Source organism: Talpa occidentalis, unplaced genomic scaffold (genome assembly GCF_014898055.3).
Source record: "Talpa occidentalis isolate TD23 unplaced genomic scaffold, MPIMG_talOcc4v2.1 talOcc4.12, whole genome shotgun sequence".
Taxonomy (NCBI): Eukaryota; Metazoa; Chordata; class Mammalia; order Eulipotyphla; family Talpidae; genus Talpa; species Talpa occidentalis.
In genome coordinates, this window is record NW_023601212.1 from 84,842,398 (window position 1) to 84,864,976 (window position 22,579).

General features: G+C 42.0%; 1 protein-coding gene and 1 non-coding gene across 2 annotated transcripts in view; both read left to right on the top strand.

Annotated features, from left to right (window-relative positions):
* The first annotated feature begins 1,252 nt into the window (after positions 1–1,252).
* Positions 1,253–22,579, top strand: part of TRRAP (transformation/transcription domain associated protein) — a 111,774-nt gene continuing 90,447 nt past the window's right edge. Inside the window, 12 exon segments of the mRNA XM_054693708.1 lie at positions 1,253–1,346; positions 3,242–3,403; positions 3,825–3,874; positions 8,383–8,493; positions 9,475–9,579; positions 11,071–11,154; positions 12,029–12,085; positions 13,325–13,450; positions 14,792–14,869; positions 15,345–15,433; positions 16,434–16,530; positions 22,173–22,311. Of these exon segments, the coding sequence (XP_054549683.1) occupies positions 3,304–3,403; positions 3,825–3,874; positions 8,383–8,493; positions 9,475–9,579; positions 11,071–11,154; positions 12,029–12,085; positions 13,325–13,450; positions 14,792–14,869; positions 15,345–15,433; positions 16,434–16,530; positions 22,173–22,311 (1,036 nt within the window). The 5' untranslated portion in view covers positions 1,253–1,346; positions 3,242–3,303.
* LOC129145564 (small nucleolar RNA ZL1) lies at positions 3,527–3,742 on the top strand. The gene has a single exon (XR_008551311.1). It is a non-coding gene; the product is annotated as a small nucleolar RNA ZL1 (small nucleolar RNA).

A 22,579-nucleotide genomic window follows, 5' to 3' on the forward strand; every position in this document is an offset into this window, starting at 1 on the left:
CCCATCCCAACCATACTAAACAATGGTCAGCACACTGATTTTGGTCCTCTGATTTCTCAACCTTCCTCAACTTTGGATCTTTTATTGGGAGGTCCTGTGGTGATAGGAGCAGAGAGGATTTTGCTTGCAAGTGGGCAGCTTGCCAGTGCGTCGGGGAATGGGTGTTCTGGTCCATTTTATTTTTCCTGGAGCAGAAATAATTGGCACCCATCCCCTAATCATTCTAAAACTTTGGTGGTGTCTTTGTTTTTGAGTGACAACATTAACAAGCAAGGAGCATGTTTCCAAACAGGGCAACTTTCCTTTAGAATATCTTGCGGGTATTGCAAGCTCTATTGCAGGGTGCCATTTATGTCTGGGAAAGGAACACAAGTGTTTGGTGAGCTAGTGATAATGGAGGGGAAAAGGGGAAGTACTGTCAGGAAGGGGCTGGGGTGGAGCCAGCTTCCAGAGGTGGTAGAGGTAGGTCGGTCATCCCATTCATGCCGTCCAGCTAACGCGTAACCATGGGTTACCAGGAACCGCCCACTCACTAACCAACTACTCCAATAGACCGAATCTGTAATGGAGGAAGGACAGTAGTTTCCCTTCCAGGGCCTGTTGGTTCAGCCTACACCGCCTCACCCTGCATCCTCCAGCTCAACATTGCTCTGGCCTGGCCCCAGGCACTTGCCCACTGGGTTAAATGGAAAGGTCCTCTGCTGTCCAGGCTGGGGGTGACACAGCTGCAGAACAAATGACAGAATCGGTCACCTTCAGGCAGAAAACCAGGGCTTTCCTTTGCTTACAGGGTCTCAGTTTATCCCCAGCCTTCCCTTTCCCAAAGACTCTTCCTGTTGCCATCTCCTTCCCAGGCTCTGAGGAACCCCCTGAAGGGCCAGAGAGAAAACCCCGCCCTGACAGTCACATTCAGTTCAGGGGTGGACTCCACCCTCGCCCGACCGCCGCAGGCTAGGGAAGCCCCCGGCGCCTCGCAGTGCCCTGGAGCTTTTCTGTCGTGCCCCTCCCCGGTCTGGCTCCTGCGAGATTTAGGGCAGAAGTCCCGCCAGATACCTGGCACCTGCCTGTCGCCGATCGCGACCGGCCGCCCCGCCCACGCAGACCGGGGCTTCAAGGGCGGGCCGGGCCGGGCCAGCGCAGGCGGGCCCACCCGGGCCGCTGACGCCCCTCCCCGCTCCCGCCGCCCGCCCAGGCCGCACCCACTTGGGGGCGGCGCGCCGGGGCTTATTTCTTGGTCCGCGGGCGCCGCGGATTTAAGCGGGGGCGGGACTACGCGCCGCGGCCGCGTCGTGGGTGTCCCCCGGGTTCGTGGGCTCGGGCGCCAGGGTCCCGCCGCCAACGTCGGAGTGAGTGCGGGCCTGCGCGGGGGGCGGCGGAACGGCCCCGGGAGGCGCGCGCGGCGGCCCGGACGGGGGTGGCGGGGCGGGCGTGAGCGGCGGGGCCCGGCGTGGGGAGGCCTCGGCGGCGCGACGCCCTGCGCGCCCCCGGCCCCTCCTCCCCGGCCGGAGGCGGACCGGGGCGGCCGCGGCCGGCGGCTGCCCTCGACCTCCGCCGCGGCCCGGCCGAGCCGCGGCGCTGTGGGAGGCGCTGGGCGGGCGGCGCGGCGCTTGGCCCTCGGCGCTCGCCGTAGCGCGGCCTGGGAGGCGGGCCGGAGTGGCCGGGGTCGGCGACAAAAGGAGGGAAGCGGGGGGCCGTTTGAGACCCGGGAGAGCGAGCGTGGGGTCGGAGCCTCGCCCCCTCGGAGGGTCCTCCGGGCCAGCCGGGCGCCTCCCGGCCTCCACGCAGGCATCTGGCTCGCCCGACCCGGCGCGGAGAGCGAAGGTAGCGGCGACCACAGCGCCCTCTGTGGCCCGGCGGCGCCGCCTCAGAATCGGCGCGGCGGCCGGGCGGTTTGCCGTGTGCCGGCGCCGCCCGGGGCCGGCCTCCCCACCTGGGCCGGGACGCGGGGGCTCGACGGCTGCCTGGGTTTTAGGCCCTCGGCCTCCGGAAGCTTCTCACGGTCCCGACGGGCGGGATGGGACGTTTTTCTGCCGTCGTCCCTTCTCCGGGCCCCGGGGGTCGCCGATCCGGGTCTCTGGAACCGAGGCCTTAGGAGAGGGGAAGCCTTGACGACTTTGGTGAAAATAGGAGTTCGAGTCTTTTCAAAGTTTGGGCACGACCAGAAGTTTTGTACGCAGAGAGGGGTCGTGAACCCTGGGGTCTTGGGTCCCCGGGCAAGGGCATGAGGAGGGAGGGAGGAGGAAGTGTGACCTGAAGAAGCAAACTGGGTTACCAGCGGGGATCCCACGCTCCCTGAGGTTTCCTTAGTCACTTTCCTGGGACTTCTGGGGGACTGTACTAGAACAGAAGGGTTGTGGGCGCCCTCTCAGCGTGGAAGTGCTTTTGGTCTCTCTGAGGGAGAGTGGCTAGAGGGGCTCTGTGGTGCCACGGGGTCTCCATCCCTTAGGGCAGCAGTGGGAGCTGCGAGGTAGTACAACCTGCACAGCAAGGCTTTGGAAAGAAAATTTATTGTTGTGTCTGTTGAAAGAAGAAAGTCAAGTCATGAAACTGCCTCCATGCAGAGTGAAATTAGGCACACATATGCCAGGAGGATGGGTAGAAGCGATTTCACCGTGTTCTCTAGAGACTTGTGAGAACTCTTAAAATAGAAATCAAGTCTCCATCAGTGTCTCTGCTGGGAGCTGTTCTCAGATGTGTGGTCATCAGTCGCCTGGTTCTGACTTGTGAGGTGCTTTGGGAAGCATTTGTTCCAGGAGCATTTTTTGGAGTGCCCACTTTGTGCCCGCTGCATACAAAATTTACAGCTTCCTGGGCCCACTGAACCACAGTCTCTGAGTAGTGCTTGGGAGTCCACCTTTTACACCTGGTGATTTCAGTGCACATCGAAGTTTGAGAACCAATCATTTGGGGCAGAGATTGCCAACTACAGTCAGCAGGCCAAGTCCAGCCTGATGGCTGTTTTATACAGAATGGGCTTTACATTTTCAAATGGGGGAGAACTCAAAAGAACAATATTTCATGATCTGAGAATTACATGAAATGTAAATTTCAGAGCTATAAATAAAACTACATTGGATCACAGCCACATGTCTGTGACTGCTTTCTGGCTACAGCAGAGTTGAGCGCTTGTGACAGATTGCATGGAATAATGCAAAACTATTTTAGATTAATACAGGCACTTTGGTAATATTTTCAGAGATTGTGAGCCTGTATCCTTCACTACATATGCTTCTTTTCATAGACTTGGTGGACTCATGGACCTGAAACTTTTCTCTTGAGAAGCAAACTAGCCCCTCCAAAAAAATGGCTTTTGTTGCAACACAAGGGGCCACGGTGGTTGACCAAACCACTCTTATGAAAAAATACCTGCAGTTTGTGGCAGCTCTCACAGATGTAAATACACGTAAGTTGATACTTTTATTTTTGTCAGTAAGAAGTGCATTGGATTGATTCATCTCAGTTCAAATAATATGTATATTGAGGTAAATAGTAACATTAACTTTTATGTCCCATTTCTCTGTATTGTGGAGAAGCAAAGTGATGAGTATTACTGGCTGGAGCCCCAAAGAGGCACACGTGTGTGTGTGTGTGTGTGTGTGTGTGTGTGTGTGTGTGTCTGTATCCTTGTCTGTGCGTGCACACGTATGTCAGAGAATATGAATGTGTATGACTGATTGTAGGGAACTAGTTATGTGCCTGCTGTTGGGCCATGACAGTCAAACTGATAAGATCTGATTGCTTCTCTCAAATTATTAAATCTAGTAATTTTAGGAATATCCTTAACATAATTTCAGTTACCTAATGGTTTGTTTTGACATTTACAGCTGATGAAACAAAGTTAAAAATGATGCAAGAAGTTAGTGAAAATTTTGAGGTATGAGCTTTATATTTTACACTTTTCAATTTGTGGAAAATATTTACATGTGCTTTCCTATTGCTTTTCTTCAGTTTTATTTGTAACTCAAAAATCATTACCTTTGTTAATTTTTCATATTTCAAAATTGAAATTTGAAAAAATGTACAGTGTTTCCAATTTCTTTACACTAGTGATAGTGATCCCCAAGCTTTGTTGAGGACTATGGTAGCTCTTTTTAGACAAACACTTTCAAGATGCACTCAGGCTTACATTGTAAAATAATTATGTTTAGGAGGTAGATGATATACTATGGAAAGAGAGCTGGGCATCACTATTTTTTAAAGATTTATTTTATTTATGCATACAAGAGCTGGGATACAGGCCAGAGGGTGTGGGGCGGGGGTGGGGTTGGGGGAGAGAATTCACCAGAGACAGAGTGGGAAACAGAACAGGCAGTCTACTGAAATACACTGCCAAGGGGAGCAGCAGGTGAGACAAGAGAGGTCTGCTGCGCCATGTGGGTCACCTCCCTGGCCAGGGATTGAACTCATGCTGCTGTAGTTGCAGAGAGCTTCGTAATGCTGGTGCTTAACCCCTTGCACCACCAGGGAGGCCCCATGGGCATCACTTTTGGCTCTAATTATAACTCTGTGACCTTGATCAAGCACATTATCTTTTTGAGGCTTCACATTCTGTAAGCGTTTCATAGGTCTTCTATTCTTTTCTCCTTTTTTTAATTTTTTAGATTATACAATTTCTGCTGATCTGCCTTCTGGTTCACTTTTTACCTGTCATCTCTAATCTGCTAGACTGTTATTTTTACATTTCAGTTATATTTCTTTTTGTATTTTATACTTCAGTTATTGTACTTCAGTTCTTTGTAGATTTCACTTTTTTGCAGAGATTCCCAATCATTAAGATATATTTTCTTTTATTCTTTGAACATATTTTAATGACTGCTATAAGGTCTTTGCTGAGGACAACTTTTGGGTTCAAAAAGGTTAATTTCTATTGATTATGTCTAGTAGTTTTTTTTTTAAAGATTTATTTATTTTTATTTTATTTATATAAGCACTGGGTACAGTCAGAAGCGCAGGAGGGTGAGAGGATTCACCAGAGCCAGAGCAGGGAACAGAACAGGCAGACTGACGGAAAAAACTGCTAAGGGGAGCAGCGGGCGGCAGGAGAGGTCTGCGCGCCATGTGGGACCCTCCTCCAGTGGCCGGGGAGCAGCTGGGGATCGAACCGGTGCTGCAGAGGCTGCGGGCAGCTTCGCAAACCAGCGCTCAACCGCTGCGCCACGGGGGAGGCCCTGTCTAGTAGTTTTTGATGATACACTGAACACTTTATGACATGTAGGGACTCTGGATTCTGTTATCTCTTTCTGAAGAATGTTGATATTGTAGTAGGAATTTCAATTGCTGGCATTTCACTGGACTAGGTAACTTGATTTAATGCTGTGGTAGGGAGGATCTATAGAGAGCCCAAGGTGTTTCCCCATGCTCTTTTTTTGTGGGATTCAACCTCCAAACTCCTCCCCCTAGATCTCATCAGAGGGGGTTTTTAGGCTTCTTTGGGACAGGTCTAAAGTAGGCTTTACTCTAAGGCATGATCCATCCTGAACTGGATGTAGGTGTTATCAAGGTGTTAATACTTTGAACTGTGGGCCTCCCTGGTGGCGCAGGTGGTTGAGTGCAGCGCTGTGAAGCTGTCCGCTGCCTCTGCAACCCACATGGCGAGTAGACCTCTCCTGTCTCACCAGCTGCTCCCCTCAGCAATGTATTTGTCAGTCTGTCTCTTCTGTTCCCGGCTCTGTCTCTGGTGAATCCTCTCACCCTCCCGTGCATCTGGCCTGTACCCTGGCTCTTGAATAAATAAAATAAATCTTTTAAAAAAAAAAAAAAAGACTTCGAGCTATGGGGCCTTCCTGGTGGTGCAAGAGGTTAAGACGCAGCACTATGAAGCGATCCGTGGCTGCTGCAGCATGAGTTTGATCCCCAGCCATGGAAGTGACCCACATGGCGCAGCAGAACAGGTGGATCTACTGAAATACACTGCTGAGGGGAGATTGAGAGGAGCAGTGGGCGAGACAGGAGAGGTCTGCTGTGCCATGTGAGTCAGCTCCCTGGCTGGGAGAACGAACTGGTGCTGTGGCGGCACTGGTGCTGTGGCGGCATCTGACCATAGCTAGGTAGCACTGAGATTTTAACCCCTGCGCCACCAGGGAGGCCCTATAGTGACTTTTGAAATCTTTATAAACATTTACCTTAAATGAAACTTGAGAGACTCAGTCCTTCAAGGTATTAAATATTAGAATATTTAATACAGGTAATTCTAAATTCCCATCACTACCATTCACAGCACAATATTTAAATGAAATAAGGAAATTTTTTTAAAAATGCCCAGTAATTTTGGGAGCCTTAGAAATTCATCCCACTAACCACATAGGAATGAGGTTTTGAACTATATATTAGAATATGGGCCACCTTATAAGACAGAAAATAAAGAGTCCTTCAAGTTTGAAATCACATGTGATTCATCCAAAGTTCATATGGGTCAAAAAGCTGGGGGCTGTGTTTTAAATACTTGCAGAATAACTGGGTAACTTGCTGAGTGAATCTTTTATTGGAGAAATTTGAAACTTGGCTGTTTCCAAAGCTGTGAGATCAGTGGTTGGTGTGGGGTTATACGTAGATGAGTTTGATTTCTTCATGATCTTGAGTATGTTTCAGCATGAATATATCCTATCCCATGAATCCATGAATGTGGGTGTTTTATAAAGTCTTCAGCTTTTGAAACAAAAGGTGACAAACTTAGTTCTTGCCCCCACACAGTGTTCTGTGTGGACAGAGCCCCTAGAATTGTGTACTGGACTGATGATCCCAAGAATTGTAGCACCTTACTCATTTCTGGTTTTCACCTATGTCTTCCTTTTTAGACTCCTTCTAAGATTACCTTAGGTAATAGAATACCCCAGATCTTTAGCTGCAACCCAGATGGGTGTCTGGAACTCCAGACACTCAGATTGAACTGTCCTGATGCCCCTTCTCTGGCTTGTCAGACTCGTGTTAGTAGTATAAGAGAATGGTTAAACATTTACTAACAACAAAATTATGAAAAGCATGAATATAAAAAGTTCTATTTTAAAAGCTCAGTATGGTGGGGACAGTAGTATAAGAGAAAAGTTAAACATTTACTGTGCCCCACCATACTGAGCTTTTAAAATAGAGCTTTTTATATTCATGCTTTTCATAATTTTGTGCCTTTGCATGTTTTTCTTAGTCTTTTACTTTTATACTTTTTAACATAGTTTACTGCTCATTTAGATTTTAGTACAGATATTACCTCTTCAGGAGGTGTTGTCTTTCATTAATTCCATCCAATAAATTCTCTATTATAATTTTTGTACGGTTAGTCCTTTTTTTGAGACCTGTCTTCCCCACATATTACTGTCTCCTCCATTTCTCAGGGCACAAATTGTATCTACTTCATCATTTGATCTCCACTGAGTACATGATAGGAGCTCAATAAATAAGTGTTGAGTGAGCAAGTGAAGCCTTAAAAAGGGAAAAGAATCTGGGTGTTCAGTGTACTTAATTTGAATATACTTCCCAAACTTACTACAACAGATTTTTCAATCTTTCTGAGCCTTTCTTTTCCTCTGAAATGGAAATATTACTTACTTACTTACTTGATATACCTTTTAGTTGTCAGCTCCATAGACAGAATCATGAAGGTTTAGTACAACTATCTTAGGGTTGTGGTGAGGGCCACATGCTAATGGATGACCAGTGCAAAGCAGTGTCTAGCACATAGATGTTCTGATGATAATAGCAGATTGCATTTATCGAGCACTTACTGTAGACATTATTATGAGCTTCCTATGTTATCTCATGTTACCTTTATTATATAAGGCAGAATTTAATATCCTCACTTAAAAAGATGGAGGCACAGAGACACAGAAGTCAGGTAATTATGCTGTTTGAGTGGGATACAGAAACTACATAAGTAACCATTTTTCCTACACTAACTCCAACCTCTACTTTCATTTCTTTTTCTGTTTAAAGTAAGTGGTGGGATAAACAATGGGTTATATTATAATCTGATTTAACATAGATCTAATTAATAATTAGAATTTTAGATTACAAGAAGGTGTCAGTTTGTTTTAGGGTCTTCATTGTCCAGATGCAGAAACTAAGATCTAAAAGCTAAATGACTTTACAAAGGTCTCATACTTAGATTATGGCAGAGGCAACCTAGGATGTGCACCACGACCTACATTTTCCATTGTATTTATCCTTCTGGTTTTAGCAGTGAATTTTAGCGTTTAGTTCTCTTGCATTAGATCTTAGAAGTAGCTTTCATCCAAATTTATTTAAAATTACACTATTACTAAAACATCTAAAATTATTAAAAGTTGACTCTGCTAATGTTTTATATTCTTTTGAATATTATTATGAATATTATGGGAATTTAAAATGAAAATAAGTACACAAACTAATGAAGTTTTATTTTTACAAAATTAGAATGTGACATCATCTCCTCAATATTCTACATTCCTGGAACATATTATCCCTCGATTTCTTACATTTCTTCAAGATGGAGAAGTTCAGTTTCTTCAGGAAAAACCAGCCCAGGTAATATGTTCTAACATATCAGTGAGTAAAAAATGTCATGCTGTAGGGTTGCCAAACATTTATGATTTTTAAACAACTAGAAAACTGTAGTTCTACGTAAAAATGAAAGTATTTATATCACATAAGGATAACTTTGTCCAAGACAATTGCCAACTTAGTTAAGCCTTAGTCTTATTGTATCTAGGCCATCTCTTTTACAATGTAAGTTCCCATTTGCCAACTGGCGATGTGTATATACATTCTTATATAGATGAAATTAAATATATACAAAAGAAGGAACAATGGCTTAATGACCCTCCACTATACCTATTGCCAATTTTAATTCATTTCAGTTTTTGTAGCTCATGACCAATTTTGTTTTTTCCATACCTCATCCTCACTTCTTGCACCCCTTCCCATCTTGATCCTTTTAAAACAGTACTGTTTTTTCCATAAATATTTTAGTGTGTACCTCTTAAAAATAACTTTTAAAAATTACCATAATACTGGTGAAGTTTATTGCTATATAAAGCATCTCCATGTTGTACATTTTGAGGTTTTACGTATTTGACCTACCTTTTAGTTGTCAGGTTCATTGACAGAATCATGAAAGTATAGCTTATGATAGAATTAGTGCCTGGGCCCAAGGTCTTTGAAGAAAACATTATTGATTATGAAGGAAGATCTTAAAGTAAGATCAGTTTATTTTTTTCTCTTTCATCTTAAATTCACTCCATATTGAGACACTAGTGCCGTTCTACAAATACTGATGAATTATGAAAGAGAAAAAATTTGGCTTCAGTGATTTAGTATACAGTTAGAAATATTGGAAAGTAATGGTTTGCTGTACTTTGGATTACATTTAATGAATTCATAAGACTGTATCTAAGGTGGGATCCATCTTAATATGGTGGTTACCTCTGAGTATAGACAGCTTCATGATACTTCCAGAATGCAAAAGAAGGAAGGCTCTTCACTTACATTTTTATATTTCTTTGGCAGCAACTACGGAAGCTAGTCCTTGAAATAATTCATAGAATACCAACCAATGAACATCTTCGTCCTCATACAAAAAATGTTTTGTCTGTGATGTTTCGCTTTTTGGAGGTAACCTTTGAGAATTCTTGTTATTTAGCCACATTCCAAACTTTGATGACTTTCTTATTGTAAGATTCAGTATTACACAGATAAATCCCTTTCATTAAAGTTCTGATTCACAGAACAAAACTTTTCTTAATGTCCACTATCTCCCATTTTGCCAAGCAAATTACTAAAAAAGATTATTAACCAAAGGTCTTTTTTTTAAAGATATATTTTTATTTATACGAGAACTGGGGTACAGGCCAGAGGCGTGGGAGTGTGAGAAGATTCACCAGAGGCAGAGTGGGGAGCAGAACAGGCAGGCGGACCGAAAGCACTAATCAAGGGAGCAGCAGGCGAGACAGGAAAGGTCTGCCGCACCGTGTGGGTTTCTCCCTGGCTGTCCGGGAATCGAACCGGCGCTGCAGACAGCTTCACGGTGCTTCACTCAATCCGCTGCGCCACTAGGGAGGCCCCAAAGGTCATTTTTCAAGTCACTGGGGAATTGGCTAGACCTAGTAGAAATGTTTGAAAATGAATTGGGTGGTGGTTGACACGCTTGGAACACTGTTCTTAGATGTTGTGCTATTTGTATGTGTGAAGCACGGTAGATGGTCATGAAGAGTTTCTCAGATTCTTGGGGTGATTTCTTTTGTTGTTTTTTAATTTTTTTGTGTAGAAGAACTGGGGTGTAGGCCAGAGGTATGGGGGTTGAGAAGATTCACCAACGACAGAGTGGGGAGCAGAACAGGTGGATTTACTGAAACACATTGCTGAGGGGAGCAGCAGGTGAGACAGGAGAGGTCTGCTGCACCATCTGTGGGTTAACTCCCTGGCCAGGGATTGAACTCAGGCCATAAGGGGTGATAGGTCTGAGACTTAACCCTTCGGCTACCAGAGAGACCCTATTTGGTATTTGTTAAATTAATTTCTAAAATTGTTTTGATGTTTGTTGTCTTGATGTGTTTAAGCTCTGTGTTGTTTATGGGACCCTTGGGGAGATGAGCTTTGGTTGAAGAATGGGGATAGAGTTGGATTCAGATTTTGGTTCTGACATTTATTGGCTGTGTCATATTAGCCACATTGCTGACCTTCTCTGAGGCTTGGCTTCATTGTATGTAAAATGTGAATGATACCCTTACTCAGTTTTTGTAATGTGCAGACCATAGGGGCCAGTGTATGGTAGGTGCTTAGTCATTGTTCTTTTGGCAGTATTTTCAAATAATGAAAAATCTTGGTCCCAATAAGACCTTAGTTTATGGTGTGACTCGCCACAAATATCAGTTAATTCCTCTCTCAGAATTACTCTTGTGCAGAACTTACTGCTGCGATGCCCACCAAAGACCAAGAAAACTTTTTGTCTGGGATAGCTATATTCTGTGGGTTGATGAATTTTCAACAAATCAAATCTCAGTCGATGGTGGGAGGGTGTGTATGCAGAAAATGCTTTGAAAAGTGTCTTTTAATCTTTCAAATAAATTCTTAGAAGTGTAACTTTTTTTAATGCTTTTTTTAAAGACGGAAAATGAAGAAAATGTTCTTATTTGTCTAAGAATAATTATTGAGCTACACAAACAGTTCAGGCCACCCATCACACAAGAAGTAAGTGTTTTTCCTGATCGCATTTATAAAGATGTGACAAGTTCCTTGTACTTTGTAAATTTTTTTTACTCTAATTAGAGTTGACAATGCATGCTGACTTCCAAGTGTAAACAACATAGCCTAAATTGGGGGAAATTCTTTATGGGTTTAACAGTGAATGTGTATGTGAATATTTTGCTAAATTTGTACAGTGGTTGAAATATGCTCACTAACCAAACTGGCACGACTCTTTGGATTATTCAGAAAGTAAAAGCTTAGTGATAAAATAGAATTCCTTCCATATTTAAGCATAAATACTTAAAATATAACTATTTTCCAAACATTATAAAATGTTCCTTAAAAAATGAATTTCTAATGTATGCATATTATTTCTTATGGGTGCCCTTATTTTCATTTAAGGTATCTCAGAGTTTTTATTTCATGACTTGTTACTAAATGTCTTGTTTACAGTTTAGGTTATTTCATAGACTGGGTTTGTGGAAGCAGAAATACCAAGTTAAAGTCATCACTGTCTTAACTCTGCTGATATATATTGTTAAATTGATTTCCATAAAGGTTTCAGCAGCTTATGCTTCCCTAGGTCTAAGGACAGTCTGTCTCTCTCACAAGCACTCTCCATCGTGGTGCAGTATTTTTAAAGGCAAAAAGTGGCATTTACTTCAGTTTTCATCCTTTTGCTCTTTTTGAATTAGACACTTGTTTCTTGCTCAGCCTTTCGAATTTCTCTTTTTGTCTTTTTGCTCATATTCATTGCCTGTTTGTATTTTGAGTATGACTTTTTTTTTTACCTGTTTATAAGTTCTTATATATATTCAGACTGTTAGAATATTCTTATTATTTGTATTTTGTCTTTATAAATATCCTTTTTTTCCAGATTCATCATTTTTTGGATTTTGTTAAGCAGATTTACAAGGAGCTTCCAAAAGTGGTGGTATGTTTTTAAGATCATTTAAGTTTGTTATCTATATTTATTTATTCCTTATTCTGAAGAGAATTTGGAATGGTTGGGTGGAAGGAAAAGTTGAGGGGGATGCTCATTTTAGAATGGAGAATGTTTGGTGATGTTCAGAATTTAGGTTGATAAATCAGCCTTTTAAATAAAGAGTGCTTCTTTAATTTTATTGTTAAGATTACTTTATTTTTTACATTAAAAACAGTATTTTCTTATTGTAGAAATTTGATTAGAATTAGTAAATATCTTTTATGGGTCTCAACCAGTCACATTGAGGATTTGTTTTGTGTTTTATTTTATGCTTTTTAAAGATAGTTGCACTCACAATCTTCGAAACCTTTTTGGGAAGTGGTGTATACTTCCACCATTCTTTTGTGTCACTAAATTTTTTTCTATATTAAAGGAAACCAGCAATACCAAAAGTGTGTGGAGTAGAAAAATCTCTTTCCTCCCTATCCTATTCTCATATTATAAATATAATAATCGCTATTATCAGTTTGGAACATCTTCCAAGACTATTTCTAGCAGTCACAGTTCTTTTTGGCCCCATAATTAGATGCATGTGTGTTGACCTTTTTTCTTCTTGTTGTTGCTGTTTTTTCTGATTTTCAATTCTTCACTATCACAAATAATGCTTTGGTAAAAACCATTTTGCATAAATCTGTTTATAGTTTATATATGGGAATTTTTATTAAAGCTTTTTTTAAGCTTTAAAAATGCTTTTAATTAACATAAGGTATAATTGACTACTTTTGTGAAGCCCAAGTTTTGTTGAGAACCAGGATGATAACATGTTCCTCCTGGCTTTTAAAAATGTCTTCAGTGCCTTCTTATCTCTTCTTATCTTTGATCTCTATTTAGGAGACTTGGAAGGTTAATACAGTAGGGATTTGCTCCTAGTTTTATCACTGAAGGAATGGGATACTTTCTCCCCTGCCTCACTAAGCTAGTAATGGATTATGGAATGATTCATCTTTTGTCAGCCAGGGGGGAAAAACAGTAGAAAATATCGCAGGCTAGATTTCATTTTCTGTTGTTGCAGGTAGAGGGTGTCTCTGTCATGTTAAATCTTTGTGGTCCTGAATAAAGAAAAAAGTTTAGTATGTGTTGGATTAGACTTGACCTTAGGGGTTGGGGAATGAACTTTTAAGCCAAAGTACTAAGGACTGGTATAATATAACATTGAGAACATTTAGTTTCTTCCACCTTTTTATATAGAATCGCTACTTTGAGAACCCTCAGGTGATCCCAGAGAACACCGTCCCTCCCCCAGAAATGGTGGGTATGATCACAACAATTGCTGTGAAAGTAAATCCTGAGCGTGAGGACAGTGAGACAAGAACAGTAAGTTTTCCATTTGTTTTGCTTTGTTTTTATCTGTCTCCTGGACTTGGTAGAGGAAATACTGAGATATACTCACTTTTTTTAGACCACATAAGTTTTGTTTTTCTGCCTTTTTTCTTAAAAGACTTGCAGGCACTTAAAAGTGTGTGTGTGTGTGTGTGTGTGTGTGTGTGTGTGTGCGTGCGCACGCGCATAAAAGAAGGTATCACAGATTCTTCTGTGTGGCCTGGAAGTGGTGAAATGAACTGTTGGTTATCATGGACAGAAAATATAACAATAAAATTTTGACTTTTTGAACTTGTATTTCAATTTTGATGGTAACAGGTTTGGAAATTTCTGAATTTGAAAATTAGATTACCTGTTGAAAAAAGCAAATGACCACACCTAGGGGTCTCTGTTTCATCCTTGCCTTTGTCATTAATGAAATTCCTTTAACTACATATACATTTGTATTTGTAGTTAAGTTCCTGAGAGTGTGGACTCTGGGGGCAGAGAATACTGGGGTGATATCCCAACCCCACACTTGGGTTTTCTGGATATAGAAAAGTTGGTGAACCTTCTTTCTGACCTTTTTTTCCCTCTTATTGTCTGAAAAACCCATCTTGTGGAATTTTGTGAAGGTAATGCTGGTATTGTCTACAGGTAATGTATTTGTAGAACTGCACATAGGTCACTTCTGTTGTGTTTACTCTGACTATATCTTTGTGATTGAATTAAGACTATTTTATCATTTATATTTTACCATCAATAATTAAAGTGGTTTTGCAGAATGTTTTGATTTGTGCTTGGATAAACAAAGTACATTTTGAATAAAGCTCTCATTCCTTTGTTCTTCCTGAATTAGATTTTTTTTCCATTCCTCAGTCCCTCTTACTCTTTTTTTGTTTTTTCTTCCTGTCTATTTACCGCTTGACTGACATTTTTCTCATCTGTTTTTATGAATTCTTATACAGTAAGGCTATTAAATTTTTTATTATAAACATTTTTGTTTATAAATATCTTTAAATAAAACTGGTAAATTTGCTCTTTTCATTGTTGCTCTTATAATTAAAATAGTAGATATTAATACTTTTCTCAGAGGATATAAATCTCTTAAATTTTGACACATTTCTCTGAAGTTATTATAGATGATTACATTGGAAAATATAAAACCCTTTATGTTAAACAATAGTTCTAAGTACTGTCATTCCAAGTAGGTTAACTCTTTAGCCACAGACACTTGCAAAGATGTTTTAGGATTTTCCCTTTATCTTTATCTTAGTGACATTTAGTGGGGCTTCTGGTTGGAGATGTTTTAAATGCCATAGTGATAACCACAATCCTGCTTGTTCCTTTTTACAGCATTCCATCATCCCAAGAGGATCTCTTTCTCTCAAAGTGTTGGCAGAATTGCCCATTATTGTTGTTTTAATGTATCAGGTATGTGTACTGCTTATTAGTTTCTTGGGTCTGTGGCTTTTTTCTTTTTTTTTTTTAAAGATTTATTTATTTATACAAGCACTGGGTACAGTCAGAAGCGCGGGAGGGTGAGAGAATTCACCGAGCCAAAGCGGGGAGCAGAGCAGGCAGAAGGACCGAAGTACACTGCTGAGGGGAGCAGTGGGCGGCACCATGTGGGACCCTGCTCCGGTGGCTGGGGAGCAGCCGGGAATAGAACTGGCACTGCAGAGGCTGCGGGCAGCTTCGCAACCCAGCGCTCAACCGCTGCACCACCAGGGAGGCCCTGTGGCTTCTTATTTTATGATAAAGTTCATATCTAATTTTCTGTGGCAAATAGATGCATATGATACACAAGTGCTAACTAATAATTGAATCCTGTAGTTTCTTTGGTATGCCAAATTATTTTGCTATAGCAGAGTATAAAAGCATGAAAATCTGATATGTTTGCTTTTAGCTCTACAAACTGAATATCCACAATGTTGTTGCTGAGTTTGTGCCCTTGATCATGAATACCATTGCCATTCAGGTATCTGCACAAGCCAGGTGAGATGTCCTTGGGCAGTGACACAGCTGACAAGCCCCTCTGTTTTAATTCCTGGTTAAAATACTTTTGCTTTTGTCATTTGTAAAGTTATGAAAGTGATGTAAGTGATGTAAATTATGTAAGTTATGTAAGTGATAACATGTTGGTAAATTATATGCCTTTTGATATGCCTTTTGACTTTTTGAACTTGTATTAAAGTGTTAAGTTTTTTTAGTTCCTTATTTTTGAAAGGATGAACAAATACCTTGGTTTTTGTGTCTTATAAGTTTACAACTTTTATTAGGCATCACTGTACTCAAAACTTCAGGGTATCTAAACCTTTCTCACCCTCCGGCCCTGGTTCTTGCTGTGCCTTTCCTCATGAGTGTTGTAATTGTCATCCCTCTCACCCATCACCCTAATCATAGCACAGGGCAACTGTGTTCATCCTTTAAAACCTCTCAGGGAAGGCTTTTCTCAAATTTCATTGCTTTCTACATAAGACCTTTATCTCTCACTTTTTATCTGATTCTGAGTCGTTTTCGAGGGCAGTATCTCAGGGTGAATTAGATCTCATAACCTGTGACCCTAGCATCAGGTCTTTCATTGAACAAATAGGTACCCCTAATGTAATGAGCTGGATAAATGGGTCAGTCCTGCATTGCCTTTATTTACGGGATTCACATTATAATTGCTGTTGAATGGCATGTTATTATTTTTTTTTTATTTTGTAACATCTTTCTTTAATTTTTTACAGTATAGGATTTCTCCTCAGGTGTGGTCACCATAGGTTTCCTACCACCAAAGTGCCCATAGTCTTTCATCATAGTCTACTGTGCTCCCCTCTCCTGCTTCCCCACCTCCTGTTATTTGGAACTGTGTAAAATCATAGAAGCATTTTCTCGTGTTGATGTGTTGTTTTGGTCTGTATAGAGATCATATTTGGGACGTTATAATTTTTATAGCATCACCTAAAGATTTGAGAGCTAATTTTGTGAATTTTATTCACTTCTCATTCAGGCAACATAAACTTTACAACAAGGAATTGTATGCTGATTTCATTGCTGCCCAGATTAAAACATTGTCGTTTTTAGCTTATATCATCAGAATTTATCAGGTATGTTCAGTGGTTTTCATTTAAAGTCAGGTTTACTGATATATAATTTACATGCAAAAAAAATTCACCTTTTGTACTGTACAATTCTATGAATTGACAAATGTGTACAATTGGTAACCAATAGCACAAATGCTCTACATTTTGAGTGCCACTCCAAAATTTCCTTTTATAGTGTCAATATTCTCCTTCCATCTGTAGTCCCTGGCAAACAGTGATTCATTTTCTCTCCCTTTATTTTTGCCTTTTTCAGACTGTTATATAAATGAGTTATATAGTGGGTAGTTGTAGGGAAAGTGAAATGGTCAGGCTTTTACTCCACTGGCCTCTGTGACTATCTTCTGGGGCCTTGAATGCAGAAGGTGCTTGGGAGTGTAGGCACGGGGCAGTCATGCCTGATTGTGGATACCTGGAGTATGGCGTGGGCATGCGTAAGTGGGCACACTTGAGCCTGGAGTTTGACTCTCACATAAGGGCGGCGTCACTCAGACAGGAAGAATGGCAACGGTTACAAGAGGACACCAGAGAGAGCCCAAGGAGAAAAGCATATAGATTTGCTGGGGTCTAAAAGATCTGCCAGCCTCCTGCCCCTCCCCCCGCCCAGCCTCCCTGCCTTGCCAGCCTGTGGGTTTGCCCCACAAAGCCTGTAAAAGCCACTGAGGGCTCCAGGACTCTCCTTTAGCCATCTGCCCATATGAATAGAGAACCTACCCTGTGCTTGCTGTTTGGTGTTGGTCGGCAGGATTCAATGCAGATGGGTATGGAGCCCATCTCTGAAGACTAGGGAGGAACTGAGGGGTGACAGGCTGCAAGCATGGAGTGCTCGGTGGCCAGCCTCCTCTGTGTGGGCACCTTCCCAGAAGTGGCCTGAGGTAGATAAGTTCCTGTTGCAAGTGGAAAGGACGGTACACAGTGGGGGAAGGCATTGTATAGACATGGTGCCTGCTTGGAGGCAGGGCTAGGGGAAGAGTGTTCCCTTACAGCTCTGCAAGTGGAGTCAAGGAGTATGCTGAAGGCACCATAGCAGCACAGGAGGTGGACAGAGTCCAGGAGCTGCGGGAAGAGCTAAAGATGCTTCAGGAGGCAGACAAGGTCCCGGAGCTATGGGACAAGACCTCGTTAGGAGGAGATGGCCCATGAGGACCAGGCCACTACCCCGAGGCAGCAGACTCGTCAGGGAAAACAGAGACCACAATTCCTCATTCAGAGGTGGCCCAGTGGTGACACGAGGATAAAACTGATGGATTGAGACTAACAGTTCTGCCAGAAGGCTGGGGAATGTTGGCAGGTTGATGTTATGTTGATGGGGTCATCTGTATACCCTATGAGATGAAAATCAAGGGGTGGCCAGTCGGCCTAGTGGCCTAAAAGCCTGTGCACTGCCTGGCACTCCCAGGGCCACAGCCCAGAGTGGCAGTGGCCACTGTGGACAGGTTAGAGTAGGGGCAGGGGCAAATGTGAGCAGCCCAAGGCTGGCTGAGGGAAGGAAGCGCTAGCCAGGTACTCTGCAGCCATGCAGGAGATGTATCAACAGCCAGCTTAGATAAGGCAAAAGCTGGTGCCAAAGTCGGGAAGTCCTGAGCGGTTTTTAAGCGGCTGAAAAGATGCTAAAGAAGGCAGGCAAGCCTCTTAAATTCACCTGTGGGTGATGCCCATTCACTTTTGAATAAGGGTAAGGTGCTGAGGAACCCGTCCTTGGGGCATGGGCGGGGACCATGGCTTGTGGTGGAGAACACAGCCAGAGCAGGGGCCAAAGAGGCCACATGTGGAGCTATCCACGGGTCCCTAAACCATATGCACGTGCAAAGGGTTGGCCTTATTTAGGGGTCTGCTTGTCACATTGGTGGCTATGAAAGCTGAGTGAGTGTTGAAGTGACAGCAGTAAGAGTACCTCTGGGGATTGATTACCCCCAAAAGAGTATATATAGATCATGTCACCAATCTTGGTGCATTCTCGGGATGTAGTATAGCTTGTGAGTAAGACCATAGCCAGAGAAGGCCTTATGCTTCTGGCATGTAACAGCAGATGCTGTGAGTGAATAGAGCGTTTCTTCCTTGAGTGAGCAGTGCCTTCCGCAGCATACTTGATGGATCACCTGCTGGTGCTAATACTCCTGTCTTTTTTACCCCTAGGTTGATGCCCTAACACCCTAGTGCCTGGGATTAGTTGTATTCAGTTGCATTCTGTTTACTTTTTCAGGTTGTGGCTGTAGTGTTCCACATTTGTCAAGGGAAATTGGTGGATAGATTGTATGGTAAAAAACCCTGAGGGGGGGGTACATTGTAGGCTAAGTGAAATGGTCAGGCTTTTTATACCACTAGCCTCTGTGGCCTCGAATGCAGAAGGTGCTCATGCCTGATTGTGGACACCTGGAATATGGTGTGGGCATGCATAAGTGGGCACACCTGAGCCTGGAAGCTGAGGCTATAAGGGTGGCGTCACTCAGAGACAGGAAGAGTGGCTACGAGAAGACAAGTGACTACAGAGAAGCAGGACCACGCGACGCCACCAAAGAAAGCCCAAGGAGAAAAGCATACAGGTTCGCCTGGGGCTGGGAGGCCTGCCAGTCTCCTGGCCCGCCCAGCCTCCTGGCCCTCCTTGCCAGCCTGCACGTTTGCCCCACAACAATCGGCATGGAAAGAGCATTAAAGTCTGAAAAAGCCACTGAGGGCTCCAGGACTCTCCTTTATCCATGTACCTGAATCGGGAACCTGCCCTGTGCTTGCTAGCACTGCAGTAGTGTGACTTGTTTCACTTAATAGTAATGCCGAGAGTCATGCTGCTTATTCTATCAGTAATTCATTACTTTTTGCTGATGATTAGTTGTCTAAGTCTACTCAGAATAACACAGACTGGGTGGCTTAAATAGTAATTCATCTTCTCACAGTTTTAGAGCCTGGAAAGGCCAAGCTCATGTTTCTTACTGGATTTAGGTTCTGCTTTTCCTGACCTGTAGGTGGCCATCTTTTTGCTCTGTCTCTGTGTCCAGCCCTGTCACCCCCCTTCCCCCCTCTTCCCCCTCTCCCCCCCTCCCCCATGATGGGGAGAGAGAAGAGAGATGGTTTTTACTCTCTTACTCTTACAGGAACACAGACCTATTGGATTAGGGTCTTACCCTTGTGATCTTATTTAACCTTAATTATCTCTTTTGTGCTCTGTCTCCAGATTCAGTCATCATAGGGGTTAGGGCCTCAACATGAATTTGGGGGGTGCAGAGTTCAGTCTGGTAGTAGCAGTAGTATTCCATTGTTTGGATGTACCATGGTGCATTTATTCATTCACCAAGTGTTCCCAATTTAAAAAAATACAGCTTTACCAAGATTATTCTCACAAAATAAAATTCACCCTTTTAAAGTGGATAGTCAATGGATTTTAGTTTATTTACAAATCTATATAACCGTCATAGCTTATATAATTTTAGAACAATTTCATCACTCCCAAAAGAAACACCATCCCATTAGCAGTCACTTTGATTCTTACCTTGTCCCCAGCCACTAATGTGCTTGCTGTTTTTATTAATCTGCCTGTTTCATTTTTGACCATTATTAGTAAAGCCACTATAAACATTTACACATAGATTTTTATGTTAATGTATTTGGTTTATTGACTTTTATTCTTCTTGGAAGTTGGCATATTATAGAAGACTATGTGAGAGAGATTAGAACTTTAAAAAAATGGCATTATCAAATAAAACTGATAAAGGCATGTTAGATGTTGTTTTGAGGAGCCTGTAGAGTGGTTTTTTGTTCCTCTCTTTTTTTTTATTTTAACATTTTTTTACATTTTTTTTTAGATATTTGCTTCCACCCACCCCCTCAGATTGAGTCCCCATAGAATCTCCTTCCCCAAGGCACCCATGCATCATCACCACATTCCCCTGTGCTCCTCCTCCATCCCTTTCACCCCTCTCCCTCTACCTCCCCTATAGTATGTCTCTGGTTTATAATAGTCTGTTTTTGCTTTGTTGTGTTTTGTACTGTTATTTTTTTTTTACACTGATGTCTTATTTGGTTCCCCAATATTTCTGTTATAAGTGAAACCATCCGATATTTTTCTTTTTCCTTCTGGCTTATTTCACTGAGTATAATTCCTTCTAGCTCCATCCATGTTGCTATGAATGACATGAGTTTATCTTTTTTAATTGCTGAATAATATTCCATTGTGTATATATACCACATCTTCTTGATCCAGTCATCTATTTTGGGGCATTTGGGTTGTTTCCAGGTTTTACCTATTGTAAATAAACATAGGTGCTGCAATAAACATAGGGGTACAGGTGCTCTTTTGAATCACTGTTTTTGTGTCCTTTGGGTAGATCCGTAGGAGTGGAATTGCCAGATCGTATGGTAGCTCCATTTTTAGTAGACTGAGGAACCTCCAGACAGCTTTCCACAATGGTTGGACCAGTTTGCACTCCCACCAGCAATGTAGGAGAGTTCCTTTTCACCACATCCTCGCCAACATTTGTTGTTGCTTGTTTTTTTGATATGTGCCATTCTTACTGGTGTAAGGTGGAATCTCAGTGTGGTTTTGATTTGCATTTCCCTGATGATAAGGGATGTTGAACATTTTTTCATATGCCTGTTTGCCATTTGCATTTCCTCTTTGGAGAAATGTCTTTTGAGTTTTTCTGCCCGTTTCTTGACTGGATTGTTTTTGTTTTTGTTGAGCCGTGTGAGCTCTTTGTATATCATTGAGATCAGTCCCTTATCAGTTGGATGGAGTGCATAGACTTTTTTTCCCAATCAGTGGGGTGTCTCTGTTTTGGTTAATGTCTCTTTTGCTGTGCAGAAGCTCTTCAGTTTGATGTAATCCCAGGTGTTTATCTTTGCCTTCACTATCATGCAGTTGTACTTTATTTAAATCATAAGAAGAGCTTGAAGGAAAAAAATACCATATCGCCCATGAGTCAGTGTTTTGGATAAAATTCATGTATGGTCATGATTGTTCTCAAACATAAATTTAGTCTAGTTTATTATAAAGCAATGGAATTGTATTATAATTTTTAAAAGGATTATATTTCAGAAAAATAATCTATGCTAAATTGTTTAAAATTACTTTGGAAAACATAATTTTTCCTCCCTTTTAAAATGTGTTTATGTAGATGATAATTTACTCTAAGAAAATGTAACATGACTTTAAAAATCATAATTGGGTACCCCTTAACATTTTAGTTAGCTTGAGTTATCTTGGTGAATTGCTTACCTTAAATGCTTCAAAAGGAGATTATGATTAGAGCTTATTTTGAATTGCTAAGAAATGTCTCTGGTGTATGTGACTAAGTAAAATGTATTCATTTAAAAATTTTTAAAAATATTTGCTTCTCCTTTCTCTTCATCCCCCACCCACCAATAGTGAAGTAATACATATTTGTTGTTGAGCACAGGATTACATAGTACCTCAGGGATATATTTGATCCCATTCTGTAAAAGAAACTATTAATTGTTGCTCTTCCTCCTTCCAGTACAGCAATGTGCACACAAACTATAAAAGCTTTTTGACTATTGCATTTTTATTAGGCCTGTTACTGTATGAGAGTCATTTGAGCCAAACCTACTTTTAGTGAATTTTTTTAAAGCTTATGAAATGTGGGTTTTCCATAACACCCATCTAGCAGAATAATGTTTTATTCTTTATTTTCTAGGATTTGGTGACTAAGTACTCTCAGCAGATGGTAAAAGGAATGTTGCAGCTACTGTCAAATTGTCCAGCAGAGACTGCACACCTGAGAAAGGAGCTTCTGATTGCTGCAAAGCACATCCTCACAACAGAGCTAAGAAACCGTATGTCTGCCCTGTCTTTGCATGCTACTCTGAGCCCTGGTGCCATCTTTGGGGGCAGGACTTTGCTGCATTCCCTTGTTAAGCGAATCTTTATCTCACTCAGATGTTTTTTCTGTACATGTCCTTTCTTTATTGCCATCTTGAATTCTCTCTCCTCCTCCTCTGCCTCTCTGCCTCTCTACCTCCTCCTCCTCTCTCTCTCTCTCCCACCAGGGTTCTTCCTTTATCTTCTCAGTAGTTTCACAATAAATATGGTTAATTTCCTTAG